Raw genomic sequence first — 18,329 nt, forward strand, 5'->3', positions numbered from 1 at the left:
GTGGGCTCTCTCAGGGGGCTCCTCTGATCCCAAACCAGAGCTCCACAAGCTCTGCTATGATGTTCCCGGGAAGTTAAGGTCTGCTTTGAATTTTGAGGCTACAGTACCTTTCTTGTTGTTGCTTTGTGACTAATTATTTGAAGACACCATCTGTGCTGACTGCATTACTGAATGTGTGGCCATGGAATGTGGTAAATTCTAAAATCCATTCAGTCATGTTGTTTACTTGGAAAAACTGACTCATTTTTAAACTTAGACAGTTTATATGGTAGTTCACCAACGGTGAATTATATAATAATAATAATAATAATAATAATAATAATAATAATAATAATAATAATAGGAGGCGAAGATGTTTTGAAGATTGTAGAATATTTATTAGAATGATTTTCAAATTCCTGACAGTTATTTGCATTCCCATCACTATAATAGTTTAATAGAGAACTTCATAAGAGTTTGCTTCCAAGGAGATTAGACAAAAGAAATGCTCCTCAGTTATCCTTATTGTTCAATCCAAAACAGACCAAAACAAACAACCCTGATAGGCAACCCTGATATTGCCTGTTGAAATTCAGGGATTGAAGAGGGAGGGAGAGAAGGTGAGGAGAGAGGGAAGAGGGGAGGACTAATTAGACCTCTTTGTGTCCTGGGCTCGGGCCTTATTGTGCAAAGGCATGGCAAGGTTTTTTCTCCCTTTCTCTTTTTTTTATTATCCCGGCCAGCATATTACAGTGGGATTAAGCTGAAGGAGCTGAAGGCTTTCGGATAGGCATTATTAAAGCTCGTCTCCCGCAAACTGTGCCATTGTGACTAGCCGCATGGATTTAATCTGTGAGACCCACGCCACCAGCCAGCTAAACAGGCCAGAGATGGAGAGACTTGGGGGTTTGTGTGTGGTGGTGGTGGAGGAGGAAGAGGAGGGGGCGCCTCTTTCGATAAAGGAATGAATCGTATCTCATCCAGACGGGACTGCATCATGTCACTCAAATCCGACCCCCTCCTTCTCCTCGCCATCGATTGTGTGCTTCATATCTCCCTGAAAGGTATTGTGAGATAGTCTTTAGAATCGCCACCGCACAGCTTCACCGGTCATTCAGCATGCAGTCTGGTTTATTAATGTCCGTGTGAATGCGCCGCTGTGTCGGGAGCCCCGGGTGTCCAGCCGGCGTTTTTACCCAGCTATTTTAATGGATGTCAGGAGAACGGCGCTAATGAAGGGCAAGTCCTTAGCATGGTCAACACCACCAAAGGTGCTCTGAGCGAGCGTGCGGCTGGACTGGGCTGCCCACCATCATACATAGGCAGCAAAGATGGGAGTAAAAAAAAAAAGAAAAAATCTGAGATAAACAAACCCGCACTCACACTCACATCAAAGCTGATGTGCCTGAGCAAATATATTCACGTCCTCGGGCGGTTCGAGTCAGACATGTGGTGTGTGTGTGTGTGTGTGTGTGCAGGTTATTGCCTGATGTGGCGGTGGATGGCTCCATCTTTTGTTTTGCACAAAACGAGCCGTCTGTCTGGCTGCCGCTCCCTCACTCTCTCCTAACACAGATCAATTAGACACGCTCAGATAGGTGACAGCAATTCAATCAAATAATTAACAGCCGTTTAATGATCATTAACAGAGATGCATTGGGCCCATTTGATGTGTCATTACAAGAGAGTTTCAAAGGAAAACACTCAAGAATGTGTGTCGCTCTGTGTTTGTGTCAGTTTTGCCTCCTGCGCTATTAATAAAAATAGACTGGCACAACAAACCAGACTGACTTTTCTTCTTTGAGAAACATGGCATGACCTTTTGCACAAAATATTTCACTTTCATATCTAGATAAAGATATTTTAAATGGTACCTGTTGCTACAATATCTGCTTGGTACAGTATCTGTGTGTGTGTGTGTGTGTGTGTGTGTGTGTGTGTGTGTGTGTGTGTGTGTGTGTGTGTGTGTGTGTGTGTGTGTTTGTTTGTTTGCGTATGTGACACACACACACACACACACACACACACACACACACACACACACACACACACAGGCAGACAGACAGACAGCAAGAGAGACACAGACAGAGGAGACAGACAGACAGAGAAAGAGAGAGTGACAGGCAGACCGATAGACAGACACATAGAGAGACAGTCAGACAAAGAGAGAGAGAGGGACAGGCAGTTAGACAGACAGACAGACAGAGAGAGAGAGAGAGACAGAGTAAACAGTGCACATCACTCAGTCTACTGCTCAGTCATTTCAACGGTATGCATTTTAGAATGCAAAAAGAGGTGTCACAGAGTCAACTGAATGAACTGCTAGCCCCAATCTGAAGTTAATTTCTCCTCAAGGACAACAATTACTTTCAGTGCGGTTCATCCAGCCACCATCTATCAGCCACTTACTCTTGCCCCCACAAATAGCTCTTCTATAAATTCATTTGTTAGAAAGGCTCCTTTTCATTTATGCTGTCCAAAGTTCAAACTGTTCAAAGACTTTTGCAAACAGTTTGACAAAGGTAAATAGCTATAAACATAAGGAATTTAAAACGGGATAGAGACATTAAAGCTATCATTGTCCAATAAATGTTGATGACATAGCTAAGTAATCAACAAAATAGATACATAAATTATTGATTATATAACAATAAATATATACAAATATGTAAAGGCTGGAGACCAATCTGTCATAGTTCAAATGATGTCAGTAGAATATTGACTCATATTTGGTTTTGATGCCAAGGAATTGTTCTGGGAAAACTTTACAACAGCCTTTAACAAAGCTTTTGAGCACCTATTTTTTAAGCAGTTGGCTTGAACAGATGGTCAGTGTATTGCATAATAAAAATGCAATAATGCAATATTGTATGATAATACTGTACAATTACCTGCTAATTATGAGCCATTAGCATACAGTTCTCCTCTAAGATCATGTCTGTTTTGAATGCACACACTGCACCATATCATATTGTGTCAGCTAAACTGAATTCTATTCATCTTCCAAAAATAATCCATTATTTTAATAATGTATTTGCTTTTATTGTACTTTATTATCAATTTTATATGAGTATTTTTTATTTTATATTTCTTCCCACAGCGTACTGTGCCTTGCACGGTTGCACCAAATTCCAACCTTCCTTTCAATCTGAATTCACTTCTGGTCATTTAGATATAAAGATCAATTTGACATAGTGAGCAATGAGGATTATAAATATGTTTTTTAATCTTCCTTAAAATGTCAGAGGATAAATAAATAAAAACATTGAATTGAAGAGAACAGAAGAGAAAATACATTTGAAACCCATTTCCTCTGGTTCTGGTATGGCAGCAGTACTACCTGGAACTGTCTTTGTTTCGATAGCAGTTAAGACCCTGTGGGTGATAATCAAAAGGTCAAGTCTGAATCGGTGCATCGGGGGAATTCGATTTTCAAACGGGCCCCAGCTCAGTCACAGATCTTCTTCCTGCATTTCCACGGTGGGGTTCCACTTGTTGCCCACTGGGGAGTAACAGTCCTTTGGTATCACTGCACTTATCATGCCCGTGCGACTCCACATTACAGATGGTGTCAGTCACTGCTCCTATCAGCCTGTGGAACAGCTCTGCCCGGGGAGAGATTAGCTGGCTGCAAATGTCACCGACCCTTCTTAATGTCACTCTTTAACGGAGGGGTCCGTTGCGTTTGCCGTCGCAGCCATTTGCAATTTGTTGCTTCGTTTTCATCTCACATTATTTCTCGGTGTTTAGGATGAAAAGAGAGTTTAATATCTCCCTCTGTGTCTGGATTTCCACTGGATTATTTTCATGCAAGCGTATATTTTGCTCCTGAAATTCCCAGTCACGCATGCACACCGTTTTAAACACAATCTCTTCAAGGCTTATGTTGCACCTACTAAACTTCTTTTTGATATATTTGGGGATTGTATGCCATTTACTACTGCTCATTGACCTCAGTCATACAAATCAAGAAAAGCTACAAATACCTCTATTCTGGCCCAGCTAAACACTGTGTCCAAAGAGTCCCCAGCACAGTATGGGGCAGGTGCAAAAGCATCCTTAAGTAAGTTGTAGCCCCCATAGCCAACTGAGGGCCATGGCAGCCGTTTACAGGACACATGTACAGGAGGCCCGTGATGGAGTGTCCTATTTCCAGCTATGATTCCGCCGACAGAGCCATTCATCACTCAGACAATCCTCTCAACTCGTTAGCAGCTGTTGTGTGTTTGGTCCCCGTAGAGGTACACACGTTTGTATTTGTGTTAGTCTGAGTTTGTATTGTCAGGGAGAGAGAAGAGAGAGAGAGCGAGAGCGAGAGCTGACATATTTTACTGAATGTTTTACTAAACGCCGACAGGCCTCAGTCCTTCACCCATCGAAAGTGTTGTGCCTGCAACAATAAGTGAAGGCTCCATTCTTCTATTTCAATGCAAATGTGAATGTCCACAAGGGACAAAAGACAGAGGCTTAGGTTTACAAAATTGTTGCTTAGGTTTTGCATGTGGGATGGATTCCTGCTGTCTTTCACAAACAAAATGGGGAAGGAGGAGTTCAGACAACAGACCCGTGTAAAAAAGAGAATTCCTCACCGAGTCTGTGAAAGTCACAATCAGAAGCAACAAATTACACAAGCACATGTGCTTGGAGACTCCTAAGGTAGATGAACTCAGATCTAGTTTTTAGTTCTGATCTGTTTGTTTAAATTGTCATTTAGATGCACCTTAAAAATAGGAGCACTATTTTTTTTCTAGATCTATGGACTGCACACGGCTTGGGAAACGACATCCACATAACAAGCTGCTCTTTTTTTAATCCTGTCACGTGGGGACGAATAATTTCCTCACGCAGGCCGTTTTTAACTCCTCTGTTTATTTATTTATTTTGCCTTATTTATTTATCCATTTACACCAAAAGTAAAATCAAGGTCAGCACACATTGGCTGCAAATATTCATTAAAATTCATTGTAATGCAAATTCCCCTGCCTTGGGAGGCAAGGCACTGACAGGTGCTGACAATCCAAACAATGCGCCGAGTTGGGCAAACCTGAGGGCCTGATGCTGGCGGAGTAAACACAGCCGAATAAAACAGTTTGAGGGCATCTAGTGCTCCCTTCTTCACCTCTCTCTCTCTCTCTCTCTCTCTCTCTCCTTCTCTTTCTCTACTTCTTTCTTTCACTCACTCACCAACTCACTGACTTAAGGAGAAAACTGTTGTAGTCAGTGACTTACAGTAAAAGATGGTGGCCATTCTGTGCAAAGGGGTTATTGATCTCAAACTCTCAAATGATATTACAAAATAGAATGATAAAGGAAAGTGTATGTCTTCCTCTTCCCTCATGCCCCTTCGTTAAACTGACGTTGACAGGAAAAGTGAGGCTAAGTGGCAACCTGTCAAAAATGTTGTTTAAATGAGGAATGCAGCTCTTTGGTGGGAAGAGATCTATGCTGTTGCAGACCCAGGAATAGATACTGTATGTCGTCTCCTATGGGGAAATGAGGTTGCTGACCAAAGCAACACTGTAAGAAACCATCCTCTAGCAGTCATAATGAGACAAGCAGCAATCAAAATATAAACAACGTTTACCACACACTCATCTTCTTTTTCAAAGCGGTTTATCATTGTTTTGTCTGCACCTGATCTCGCTACAGTAGCTGCTAGTAAGCTGTCAAAAACTTCAAAGACAGAGAGATAGAGCTTCGACTGATGTTTATCATGACCTCCTTTTCAACTCTGGAGCTGCAGAGAAAGAGAGAGAAAAAATAAAAAGAATACATCAAGGGATGCAGGGATTAATGGAATGAAAAAGGCAGAAAAACAGAGAGGGATTAATATTGCACATACAGCATAGTCTCCATGGCCTCAAGGGATCCTCCGACAGAAAGAGAGAAGATATCGCCGCTAATCCCCAGCGAACTTTGGCAGAAAAAAAAAATCTTTCATGCCATTTGCACACTTTATGACAGACTACCTGAATGATGAATTTGATATCTAAGGTCATGTAAGCATGTAAATAAGGGATAAGTAATGTGCAACCCTGACATGAATTGGACCCCAACAGATTGACTGTACAATGTAACTAATTGATTTGAAATTATTTATTTATGAAATTATCAAAATTCTGTCATAACTGTGGCAGACATAATGCTGCACTGCCAATTAGAATCAAGTTGTACTCAGTGCTTTGTAAACACATGAATACATTGTGGTTGAGTTTTCAAAATGGGTTGCAGATATGAGACATTGTCCTGAGGCACTGAGGCCATGGTGGACAATAGCAGTGCGATATCAGTGTATCAGTGTCGCGTTTGAATTGTGACAGAGATGTGATAAATGTTCCCTTATCTCTTCTTGTCCAGCGTGTGAAGTGGGCTACTACAAACCCACAGCAGGGGACCAGCAGTGTGAGAAGTGCCCGCTCCATAGCCACTCAGAGACCAGAGCTGCCCTCACCTGCCCTTGCGATGCCAACTACTACCGAGCCACCTCTGATCCTCCCGCAACTCCCTGTACAAGTTGGTGAACACGCAAACACACATTTACACCTTCACGTGTGGCCAGTGACTAATGTGTTAATGAGCGGCATGATTTTGTGTTGTTATTAATTAAGTCATTACAAATGTGCTGCTTACTACTAATTATCTGTTTGCTGGAAAACACTAAATAAGCCACCATTTTTTTTGTCTGAGTAGTCAGCAAATTTCCTTTTTTTAGCTCCTTCTCCTCGTGTTAAAATGACAGTTAACATTTTTCTACTGAATGTTTTTCCCCAGGACCCCCGACTGCACCCATAAATGTGATCTCATCAGTGAACGGCACCTCGGTGAGCTTGGAGTGGGGCTCCCCAGTGGATAGCGGCGGCCGCGGTGACGTCATCTACAACGTGTCGTGCCAGCGCTGCGCGCAGGACTGGAGCCAGTGCGCGGACTGCAGCACCGGGGCCGGCGTGTCGGGCAGTGCCGCCGCCATGGGGCCTGGGGCGGGGCTGGGCGTGAGCAGCACGGGTGGGAACGTGGTGAAGCTGGGTGGAGGTGCGGGGGTAGTGGCTCGCACTGGGGCGCCACTCATCCGCTTCATACCGCAGCAGATGGGCCTCACCGACACGCTGGTGACGGTGCTCAACCTGGCGGCGCATGCCAACTACACCTTCCGCATCCACTCGCTGAATGGGGTGTCGCGCCTGAGCAATGAGCCACCGCAGTTCACCACCGCCAATATCACCACAAACCAGGCAGGTAAGGAATGTCTCAATTACTACGTCATTAGGTGTCAACGCCTATCACCGCAAACTAAAACAGTGGGGTAGCACAGTGATTTGTAATAGTCCCCACGATGAAATGAATATGATAGCTGCACTCAGACATCTGTAAATGTTCTTGTGAGGCCCTCACTCTAAAGCGCCCTGCATCTAGTCGAGTACATGAATGCGCCGACATACTGACTCACTTGCCACTCACATCAGCACTGAAATTTTTGACTGACAAGCATTTGATTGATAATGAACTTTATTGAGCAGCACAGACAAAAATAAAACTGAATCGTAATATACACGGCGGCAAAAGCGTTGGTGGGGCAGTGGTGTCCGGGGTTGTATTGAAAAACAATGGAATAGAATGGAATCAAATGTGAAAAGCAAAGTGTACCACACGTTCGGCGCTTATGTGTGGAGGCCTTACGACTTTAACATTCTCTCTTTCATCACGATGCAATAGTGCAGTGGCAGTGCCGTTTTATAGCATGTCTATTTCCTTTCTTCAGCTCCATCCCAGGTGCTTGCCATTCGACAAGAGAACGCTAGTCAGAACAGTGTCACCCTGCTCTGGCAAGAACCTGACCAACCCAATGGCGTAATACTTGAGTATGATATCAAGTACTACGAAAAGGTTAGATCTTTGTGTATGATGTCAGATAATACTTTACACACTCTTCTGTTTGCATGCAGTTATCTTCAGTTGTTCAGTGTACATTCTGAAATGGGTTTCGTAATGGTCATTGGTATTTCTAATAATCATAATTAGCATATTAATGTTAACATCACTCATCATATGGAATCTTGTCATTAGTTTTGGGACACCTTTATTGTCATAATAAAAGCACTGTTGAAAAACAGTGTGGATGAATGTGGAAGAAAAACAAAAATCCCAGTGCAGGAGACATTGTAAGGTGTTTTTTTTTTGTTAACAAACACTTGCTTTAGATGTCTCCACTTAAGTGGGAGGGTTCATGGCAGTAGTTAATTGAGAGGAAATAGCCAACAATTGCCACAGTGTAACTGATTATTGACCAGTGACAATGACATCAAACAAGCGGAGGGAGCCAATGGCAAATGGCAGAAGTGAAGTTAATTGCTGCTCTAGCTGAGAGCTCTCCTGGATAATGGGGCAAAAGTGGTCTCAGCTGGGCCACAGGAATTAGCAAACAGCACCCGCTTGACAAGGTAGCTATGCAAATAAGATTTACATGTAATTCCCCTTTTCACCAACCCGAGCCGTGTAGTCCAGGGAAGTCCCCGGAGGATGCTGAATTAGTGGCACCCATTTAACGTGTCCATGACAGATAAACTGAAGTTGTCAGCTCCATGGGGACAAACAGCCAGCCTCACATACACTTAAGCAGTACGTCTGTGCAGAGAAGGCAGGGTCATGGACTCCAGTGTGTGCGTGCATGCGCGTGCGTGCGCGTGTGTGGGGGGGGGACTTTATGAGACTGTAGGCAGATTAGCATGCAGCTTCATTGTAGCTCTGATGAATTCATTTCATCTGTTAGCGCCCCAAGTTAGCATGCATACATGATGGGTTGGTAAAATAGGAGTCTGCAGTTTATGCAGAAATAGACCTGGATTTCACCTGGGGAGTGTTTGCACATGTCCTTGCCAGAGTGTTATTTTGAGGTCTTAGTGCTGGGAATGTTCTGGCTAGTCTAGTTTAACAAAGTTCACCTATATGGTATGACAATTTCACTGCAATTTCAAGCAAAAAATACATCTCAAACCTGAATTTGGATATTTGACACTTCCAGCAGTGTTACTAACTTTGGGCTGTTTTTATGTAGGAAAATGAGCTTCAGAGCTACTCGACAGTCAAGTCCAAGAACACCAGTGCAAAGGTGTCGGGGCTGAAGCCTGGCACACGCTACGTCTTTCAGGTGCGAGCCAGGACCTCAGCAGGTTGCGGCCGCTTCAGCCAATCGGTGGAGATCCAGACGGGCAAAGCCGGTGAGAGCGAGCCGCAGGTTCTGTAAACCTGTTGTTGCGCCTATCAGGTGCTAAGTGTCCTCCACATGAATTCACACATCCAGAAAACCACAATAAATGGTCACTGGGAAAATTATAAATGGTTGGAAGGTGAATACATGTTTAAAAAAGCATATCACAGAGGGAAATAGATCAAGTGTTCCATATTTTTTAACACAAGGGGAACATGATTATTTCTCCTGTCAATCACCTGACTTCCTTTACACACATCACAAGAGGTCACCCTGTCACGAATCCTACCTTTTCCTGCTAAACTCGAGCCAGTTCAAAGCAGAAGTATTTTCAGTGAGTGACAAGGACATTTACATCCCCACTTATTGGACGTTTGGGAAGATGGAGGGAGACAGCAGACAACCAGTTTCTGAAGTTTCTAGGTGTAAAACAGAATAATACATCAAAAATAAATTCATTATATCATGCTCTGATATGAGAGGCACTAACATGTTAACTTTTAAGTCAAGCCAGCCTTTGTAACAAATGTTTGTTTTGTTTTCTTTTTTTCTGAACAGTCCCTTTACGCTACGACACAATGACAATCATCTGGATCTGCCTGGCACTAGTAATCGGCCTAATCACCTTCCTGGCTATTGTCATCTGCAGAAAACGGCAAGAGGAGTACTTTGACTTATCCACTTTTACCGTGTATCCTCTTTTCTCACATTTGTTTGGTTTGGTATTTATTTCTAAAGGCTCTGCCCATCTGCATTTTTTTCCATCCAAAGCCAACTTTTGTTTTCCATTTAAAATACTCTTATTTTATAATTTTAGCGCATGAAGGGTGTTTTGTATCACAGTATATCAAAGGCACAACTGCCTCAGTGATCTTCATATGCTCACCCGTTGTGTATTAACATTGATGTTATGCTGTTATATTTAGTTGGATATCTTTAAAATATTTTTTTTTCAAATAGTTATGGAATAGCATCACTCTCCAATTATGAACAGATGATATGGTCTTCTGACACTTCAGTCAACTCCTTGAGATGATTGTAGTTGTAGGAAACCCAAATTAATATTCTATGTATATGGGATGAAAAATACATCCAAAAACTATTGACTAATTATGTCTACTTTATATTCCTGTCATGATTCATGGAGATGTTTTGTTACTTTAATCTATAACTTTTGTGTTTTGAGTTATGTGTTGGCTCATGTGATTCACCAGATGGTTAGCTTTTGCTTTATAATGAAATTAAATTGATATAGAACTATTAACAATGCAAATGTTCACAGTTGTCCTTAAGCATCCTCTTTTTGATGTCTGCAACTTATATCTCCATAAGACCATGTGGGATAATTAGATTTATTTAGCTCAGTTCCTACTGACTTCAGTTTTTTTTTTTTTTTTTTTACTGGGAATTATCTTTAGGGAAGGGTAGAGACACTGAGCTAAGAAGGCTGTCCTCATATGACTTAAAAGCATTCAAAAGATTTCAGTATCTGAACATCCTAGCGTGATTAAAGTTCTTGGGTTTAATTAATTCTCATAATCTAGGGTAACTTTTTCCCTATATTGTAGCCAAGCACTGTACATTTTGTTTCAGAAACATTATATCGACACACAACTCTGCTTGTTTGGTCCTTAACGGTTGATTCTGTTGCTTGTGTAATGCAGACACTGCGGTTATAGCAAGGCCTTCCAAGACTCTGACGAAGAGAAGATGCACTACCAAAATGGCCACGGTAGATTTATATCCTTTTTTTTAAAGTGACTTCAGTATTTCTAAACCACGGACACCTCATATTATTGAAACAGCTGTAGTCTCTGTCTGTGTGTTTTTGTGATTCTGACTTTGATGGGTTTTTTGTCTTATCCTGCAATATGTGACCAAATGCTAATCCTATTTATTTTAGTCTCATTTCCTGAAGCCAGGTTCTATATTGATCCCCACACGTACGAGGACCCATGCCAGGCAGTACATGAGTTTGCCAGAGAAATTGAAGCCTCCAGGATCAAAATTGAGAAAATCATAGGCTCAGGTACAGAGCATCTTGAATGCAAACAACACTGAAAATGAGCTGCCTTATCACAGCCGCCATTAACTGTGTCTAATATTTCCATTTCAAACTTTAGTTGGAATGTGCCAAGAGGCATCATCATATCTTGTAACCCTTGGGAAAAGCAAAACCGGTCATTGCACGCTTGAAGTTTTGGAACTTACACTTTGAAACTGCCTTTCAGGGGAATTTGGTGAGGTGTGTTATGGACGCATGAAGCTCCCGGGAAAGAGAGACGTCCCTGTGGCCTTGAAGACACTGAAAGCAGGCTACAGTGAGAAGCAGAGGAGAGATTTCCTCAGTGAGGCCAGCATCATGGCACAGTTTGACCATCCCAACGTCATTAGGCTGGAAGGAGTGGTCACACGCAGTAAGACTTGCTTGGTTTTATTTTAGGTGCTCACAGGAGCAATAGGACTGGTGCTACAACATATTTGCACCATGTGAACTTTGTTGTTAGGGGGGATGGTATGTTGGGGAATACAGGCACGTCTCAAAAAATTTAATATCATGGAACAATTCATTTTTTTCACGTAATTTATTTAAAAAATGGAAACTTTCATATAATCTAGATTCATTACACATACAGTAAAAAAATAAAACCTTACATTCCGTTACATGTGCAGTTTACATGGAAATCCAGAAATCTCAAAATATTACAATAAAGAATTTATGATACAGAAATGTCAACCTGAGATGAGCTCTAATCAGCTAATTAAGTCACCACCAAAACACCAGCAATGGTTTCCTGAGGCTTTAATCTCTCAGTCTGTGCACGATATTCAAATTCTTTGAGATGCACCTCTATGTGTGGAGAGGTTACATTTGTTACCTGTGAAACAATACTGTACATTCTGGAGGACAGAAAATGATTGGCTATAATTATTTGAAGCAGAGGTCATAATCTGCTGCCTATTGTGTTAGCAGAAAGTATGAAAAAAGTATTATGAAAAGTCACAAGTTTACAACCTTACACTCCTGTTTCTGTGAACAAATGAACATATAGATGAATGAATTAATACATCAATTTTAGAGAACACTGAACCACAATGGGAGGTATAAAATTCAGTTGAAGTGATGTTTTTGTAGTTTTGTAGTAGCATGGATTTGCTGAGTGCATAAGTGTACTTGATAAATGAACACCTACCTCAACCTAACACTGAAAGTAAACAAATGCTTTTAAACAAATTCATATTCCAGTTGTCTCAATAATTATGACCCCTGGCATGATTTTTTTAAGTATACATTTCAGACTGGAGCATGGAGGCAGACACATTAATTTACCAAACTCAATGCTTTTCTTCTGCTAATCATGTCTCTACTGTTATCCTTAGGCAAACCAGTGATGATAATCACAGAGTACATGGAAAATGGATCATTGGACTCTTTCCTTAGGGTGAGTTCGGTCTGAGATGAAAAGCACACAATGGGTTTCATTAATGGGATGAAATGCATGTGTTTAGTTAGCAAACAGAGTACTAGTGAACAAAATAGCACTGTAAAAAAGCATTATTATAAAAGTATTCCATGTGTGTATATATTAATTAGCTAAGAATAAAGGAATGGCATTGTTGATTTAACTAATTCATGAAGGTCTTCCCAGTTCAAGAAGTGAACATGTAGAATGTTGTAACAAATATTCCAAAAACATGTTCTGACCTTATCCACAGCATGTACCAATACAAGGTGATGCAAATGGAATTGCTTGCACTATTTAATTTAATTCTGTTTCGATTATACATGTTCAAGGGCACTGGGTACCAGACAAAGGCATTTTCTGAAGAATAATGCACAAATAACCCTGTCCCCATCCCCAAATGCTAGCCTAGTGTTAGGCTAAAGCCTCAAACACAGTACTTTAAAGGACACTTCAGTGGGAAAACCTCATTGATCCACTACAACAATGGTTCAAGCAGTGTTAGCGTCAGTTCTTCCTCAAAAGCTCATGACCCAAGGTCATGACCTTGTCCTTGCATTGACTCAAGACTTCACAAAAACACCTTTGGATGCCATTAAATCATCTGCTGATGAGTTTTCAGATGACTTTTGTCAACAATGCTTAACACGGAATGTTTGTTTTGCCTTTTTAAATGCAGCGACACGACGGTCAGTTTACTATCATACAACTCGTCGGTCTTCTTCGGGGTATCGCGGCTGGGATGACATACCTGGCTGACCTTGGGTTCGTCCACAGAGACCTGGCTGCACGCAACATACTGGTCAACAGCAACCTGGTGTGTAAAGTGTCAGACTTTGGACTTTCTCGCGTTTTGGAGGATGACCCAGATGCAGCTTATACTACAAGTGTAAGTTTATATGGACCCATGCCAACATCCATCTGACAAAGTCGGAAAAGTTTTATACATATATATATATATATATATTTATTTATTTATTAACGTGCAAGGGTGATTTAGAAGTGGCAAATCAATTTTAAGCTGTACGCCTACACTATCTCAATTTACAAATGGAAAAGAACCCTCTCTTTGAATTGGACCATGGTCTGATAACAGCACATTTCCTGAGTCACAGATTGCATTTTTGCACATCCAGAAAGAGAAACAAGTTTTCTGTGTTCACTCTGACTACACCTCGGCTAAGTTGGTGCATTGCTAATTATAATGTCGTAATTTCTCTGAAAAGGGGGGAAAGATCCCGATCCGCTGGACAGCCCCAGAGGCCATTGCCTACAGGAAGTTCTCATCAGCCAGTGATGTGTGGAGCTATGGTGTGGTCATGTGGGAGGTCATGTCATATGGAGAGCGTCCTTATTGGAACCTGACAAACAGAGATGTACGTATGGCGAACTCTTTCATTACATACATTTAGTAGCACATAAATAACAGTGGTCTTCCAATATGTGTAGTACATGTAATGAAGTCAGTTATTTTTATTCTGATTGTAAAAGTTTACATCAGGCAGACCACAGAATAACTATGGCAAATGTGTGTGTGTGCGTTCATTTAGGTGATAAAGTCAGTAGAAGAGGGCTACAGGCTGCCTTCACCCATGGGCTGCCCTGTTGCATTACACACGCTGATGCTGGACTGCTGGCAGAAAGACCGCAACGAACGGCCCAAGTTCTGCCAGATCGTCACGGTCCTCGACAAGCTGATCCGCAACCCAGAGAACCTCAAATCAATGGGCACAATGTGCAGGTAACCGCTCATGTGGGTTGATAACCCGTCATCAAAAGGGATCAGGCTGACAAATTCATAGGGGTGTCGTTTTTTCCACTTCATATCCCACAGAAAAGTCATACCATGATGGCAAAAAAGTTGGCTTACCATTTACTAGAGGTTAAGGCAGGCAGCCTTAAGACGGATAAGATGCCTCTGTACATTCTCCAATAAGCTCATTTTAAATAGATGTGTTCTCTGTTAAATAAAAGGCCTCGATGCTATATTGACATTGATCTGCAGTGAATGAGTGAAAGGAGGAGAAGGGGAGCCTAAAGGAAAGCTGAGGCGTTTGCTATTGGACTGGTGTAAATTGCTTAGTTGAGTGTCTTTGGTCCCTGAGAGTTACTGGTGCATAACCCTCAAAAGAGGGATGGAGAACGAGGATTTCTACCCACACACACGCACGCACAAGTGCGCGCACGCACACACACACACACACACACACACACACACACACACACACACACACACACACACACACACACACACACACACACACCCACAACCTAAACCAGTCATCCTCTAATCAGATCCTCCACCTGCCTCTCTATCATTCTCACTGGTATCGATTTTTCGCTACAGCTGGTTGCATTTCAAAGGTTTCTCTCCTCCTCCTGCTCCCACTTTCCCAGACTAAACAGTCCTTTGATGAACAGAACCAATCCTGACTTCAGCACCTGCAGATCAGTGGGAGACTGGTTGGACACCATCAAGATGGGCCGCTACAAGGACCACTTTGCCGTGGGGGGATACTACACCCTGGGCCACGTCATGGGGATGAATCAGCAGTAAGTCTCTGACCTTTGATGACTGTACAGGAAAGAAGCTTAGTGGTCAAAAACACCCCTTTTAAAACGACTTGTTTAAAGAAGAAGAACCATATAGGCCAATCTGTGTGTGACGTTGAAATGACATTGTTGAATTTGTACACCTTAAAACAGTTGTAATACTAACAGTAACATTCATTTCTTACACAGAGACATCCAGAGGCTGGGGATTACTCTCATGGGTCACCAAAAGAAGATCATGACCAGTGTTCAGATGATGCGTGTTCAAGTGCTAAACAACAGTGTACCGTCGGTGCACGTATAATCAAGCGCGACGCACCCGGGGCCTACTGCAGTGTCCACACGTCAAAGGGTCATCGACAGCCTGATCGCATCGGAACCATGAACCTTTAAAAGACTCCTCTGAGAAATCAAGTTTCAGCAGGACTGCTATAATGCAGAAGTTTTGACTGAGGGAGGTGTGGGTAGGGTGGGGTTGGGTGGGGAGGGGAGGGGAGGGGGGCAAAACCTTTGTTTTTTTTCTTAAAAGAGGATGTGAAATGTCTTTTTGTAAAATAATGGGTTGCCTTAATATACACAAATGAGTTTAATTTTGTTGTAAATGAAGAGATTTTAAGATGTTGAAATATAAGATATAAGAGTATTATGTATAAATGATTTACAAGAAGGTGTAGAGCTGCAGGATGAACTGAAAGCTGTGAAAAGCTCCTGTTAGTGGACTGTGATATTTACCTGCCATGAAAGCTCTTGTGCTTTGTGCTCTTCAAGTAAAATGACTGGTATGGGTTTCCTTATTCTAGTCATTACCCAAGTTGTAAATGACAATTTCTTTTTCAGTCTTGTTCCTAAATAGTTAGGATACCATCTCTGTTAAAAAGCTGCATAGCGCACAAAACAGAGAATGTGGAAGAGAGAAATCAACGTCTTGCCTGTTTGAATAGATGGCATTTTGTTTCATTGCCTGACAAAATGAAAGACATTGCTCTGATTACTGAAATACTGAATCACATTTTGTGGTAATAAATGCTTACAAAATCAAAGGTCATGTCCAATTCAAATATTTCCAAAATGACAATTCTTTTTTTAGAATGCTTGCCAACCAATTGTCTTTAAAACCGATGTCAAGCAATGAATCTGTTCACGGAAAATCTGGATGGATGACTGATTTATCAATCCATCAGCTGTCTTTCATCGGTCTTGATGATACGCCATGCAGTCCATGGGTTCATGTAGTGCGTTATTTGTTCCTATTAAATATGCAGTATTAGACAAAACTGCATTAAACTTCCTTTGCTACTTAGAAGGAGCATTTTCATTTCTTAAGCACCTTTTTGTAATGTAAATGTGTTCCTTCTCTCTCACTCTGCATAAGTCTATGAATATTACATTTGGGGTAATTTGGAATGACTAAGCAAAATTCTAAAATAGGTTATCCCTTCAGATAAAAGATGTAACATCATGTAAGCATTCTAGTATATAGGAAAAAGTTGAAAGAAACTCCCACAAACCCAAAATGCTCCAGATTTTAATCGAATGGTTATAATAGGTGGTATATATATATATATAAGATTATGATGATTGCAAAATACCTTTTTGGAAGGAAACAAAACTCATGATGGGAGTGAGCCTAAGTCTTGTGTAAAAGATGTGTAGTTTTGTACATATAAAGTCAAAAGTTCTTTCTGTAATTTTTGAAACAGCAATACCTATCTGTATGCACCACACAGTGCTAATAAAGAAAGAATACTGCCATGAGTGAACTGCCAGTGAATAAAAAGGTTTTACAAAGGCTTGTGCAGTCACATAATGCTCATGCATCAGTTTTTCAGCATTCATTTTGACCACATTTGCTGTGAAAGGCCTTCAGAGTAAGTCCTCTGTAGGCTAGTCCATCTTTACATCGACTGGCCAGACACTGGTCCTCATGCATTCTGTCTGAAAGAGTTCTTTTAGTGTGTATGGCGTGGGTAGTTAAACTTTCATTATTGTCTCTGTCTCCTGCTACTGTATGTCAGTCTGACTTCAAGATCTCATTCATTTGTTTGCACAACCTCACTGTACAAACATACCAAATCCTTTCCCCCCATTATTAATATCACATTTTAGCATTTTCACAAAATCTTGATTGTTCATTATACATTATATGAGGTAATTTGGCGATAGTAATTGTTTTGGAATTGATATCCAATTAAATAGATGTACCGCAGAGCGGTACAAAATATGACCGCCGCCCAGTCCAGCACATTTTTTCCACAAAAAGAAATCACGCTGAAAGGCCTATATGATTCTAACTGTCTCACTAAATTGCATTATCCACACTCAATTCTCACTGGTATCTGCTAGACAACAAGTACCAAAACATGATTAGTTCATAGATTTCACATGTAAAATTAATTTTATACAACCCCACCTCCATCTTGCCTGTTCATAATTCTGAGAAATTCTTGATTGTTTGTGTTATGTTTATGTTATGTGTGTGGGTGTGTGTGAGTGTGTGTGTGTGTGTGGGTGTGTGTGTGTGTGTGTGTGTGTGCGTGCTTGTGTGTGTGCCTGTGTATGTGCCTGTGCATGCAAGCGTACATATGTCTACTGTGTGAGTATGTGTCATACGTATGATTACTGTGAATGTTTGTGTGTGTGTGTGTGTATCTGTTTGTGCACATGTGTGCACATGAAATGGGTTAACATGACCCCTGGAGGCAAACATACGGAAAAAAATGGTCATCCTAGGCCCTACAGTTCTCAAGATATTCACAGAGAACTGTGTCTGCCCTACCCTCCTTTCGGGGGGTCCAGTCCAGCGGGGGGGGCTACAGATCAAAACGAAAAATGACGGTTCCATGCTATCCATGTGGGGGTACATGCCCACCAAGTTTTGTGTACCCCGGTCTTTCAGTGTCCCGGGAATCCTTGTTGGTGTACGTCACTAAATGTACACATAAATTATTTTATTGTAAGGCCCCCCATGAACGAAAGTACACAAAACTTGGCATGCAATCGGAGGGTGTCATAATGATCCTACACTTTTAATTTCGTGCAGTTTTAACCTTGTTAGCCAGAGATATTGTGATATTTTTAAGATATTTTTAATTTTTAACTAGGTGGCGCTATACATGAAATAAGTGGTAATG

General features: G+C 41.4%; 1 protein-coding gene across 1 annotated transcript in view; it reads left to right on the forward strand.

Moving 5' to 3' along the window:
• Positions 1–15,502, forward strand: part of epha8 (eph receptor A8) — a 46,865-nt gene extending 31,363 nt beyond the window's left edge. Inside the window, exons 4-18 of the mRNA XM_076269154.1 lie at positions 6,337–6,492; positions 6,751–6,918; positions 7,045–7,212; positions 7,736–7,860; positions 9,029–9,191; positions 9,740–9,836; positions 10,846–10,913; positions 11,085–11,210; positions 11,413–11,598; positions 12,563–12,624; positions 13,325–13,534; positions 13,872–14,021; positions 14,196–14,380; positions 15,043–15,198; positions 15,388–15,502. Coding sequence (XP_076125269.1) covers positions 6,337–6,492; positions 6,751–6,918; positions 7,045–7,212; positions 7,736–7,860; positions 9,029–9,191; positions 9,740–9,836; positions 10,846–10,913; positions 11,085–11,210; positions 11,413–11,598; positions 12,563–12,624; positions 13,325–13,534; positions 13,872–14,021; positions 14,196–14,380; positions 15,043–15,198; positions 15,388–15,502 — 2,135 coding nt within the window. The remainder of the gene's footprint in view (positions 1–6,336; positions 6,493–6,750; positions 6,919–7,044; positions 7,213–7,735; positions 7,861–9,028; positions 9,192–9,739; positions 9,837–10,845; positions 10,914–11,084; positions 11,211–11,412; positions 11,599–12,562; positions 12,625–13,324; positions 13,535–13,871; positions 14,022–14,195; positions 14,381–15,042; positions 15,199–15,387) is intronic.
• Positions 15,503–18,329: the final 2,827 nt, after the last annotated feature.

This window comes from Alosa pseudoharengus, unplaced genomic scaffold (genome assembly GCF_046254945.1).
Source record: "Alosa pseudoharengus isolate Yale_2024_CS ecotype anadromous, Long Island Sound unplaced genomic scaffold, YU_APseudo_1.1 YU_APseudo_1.1_scf_5, whole genome shotgun sequence".
Classification (NCBI taxonomy): domain Eukaryota; kingdom Metazoa; phylum Chordata; class Actinopteri; order Clupeiformes; family Clupeidae; genus Alosa; species Alosa pseudoharengus.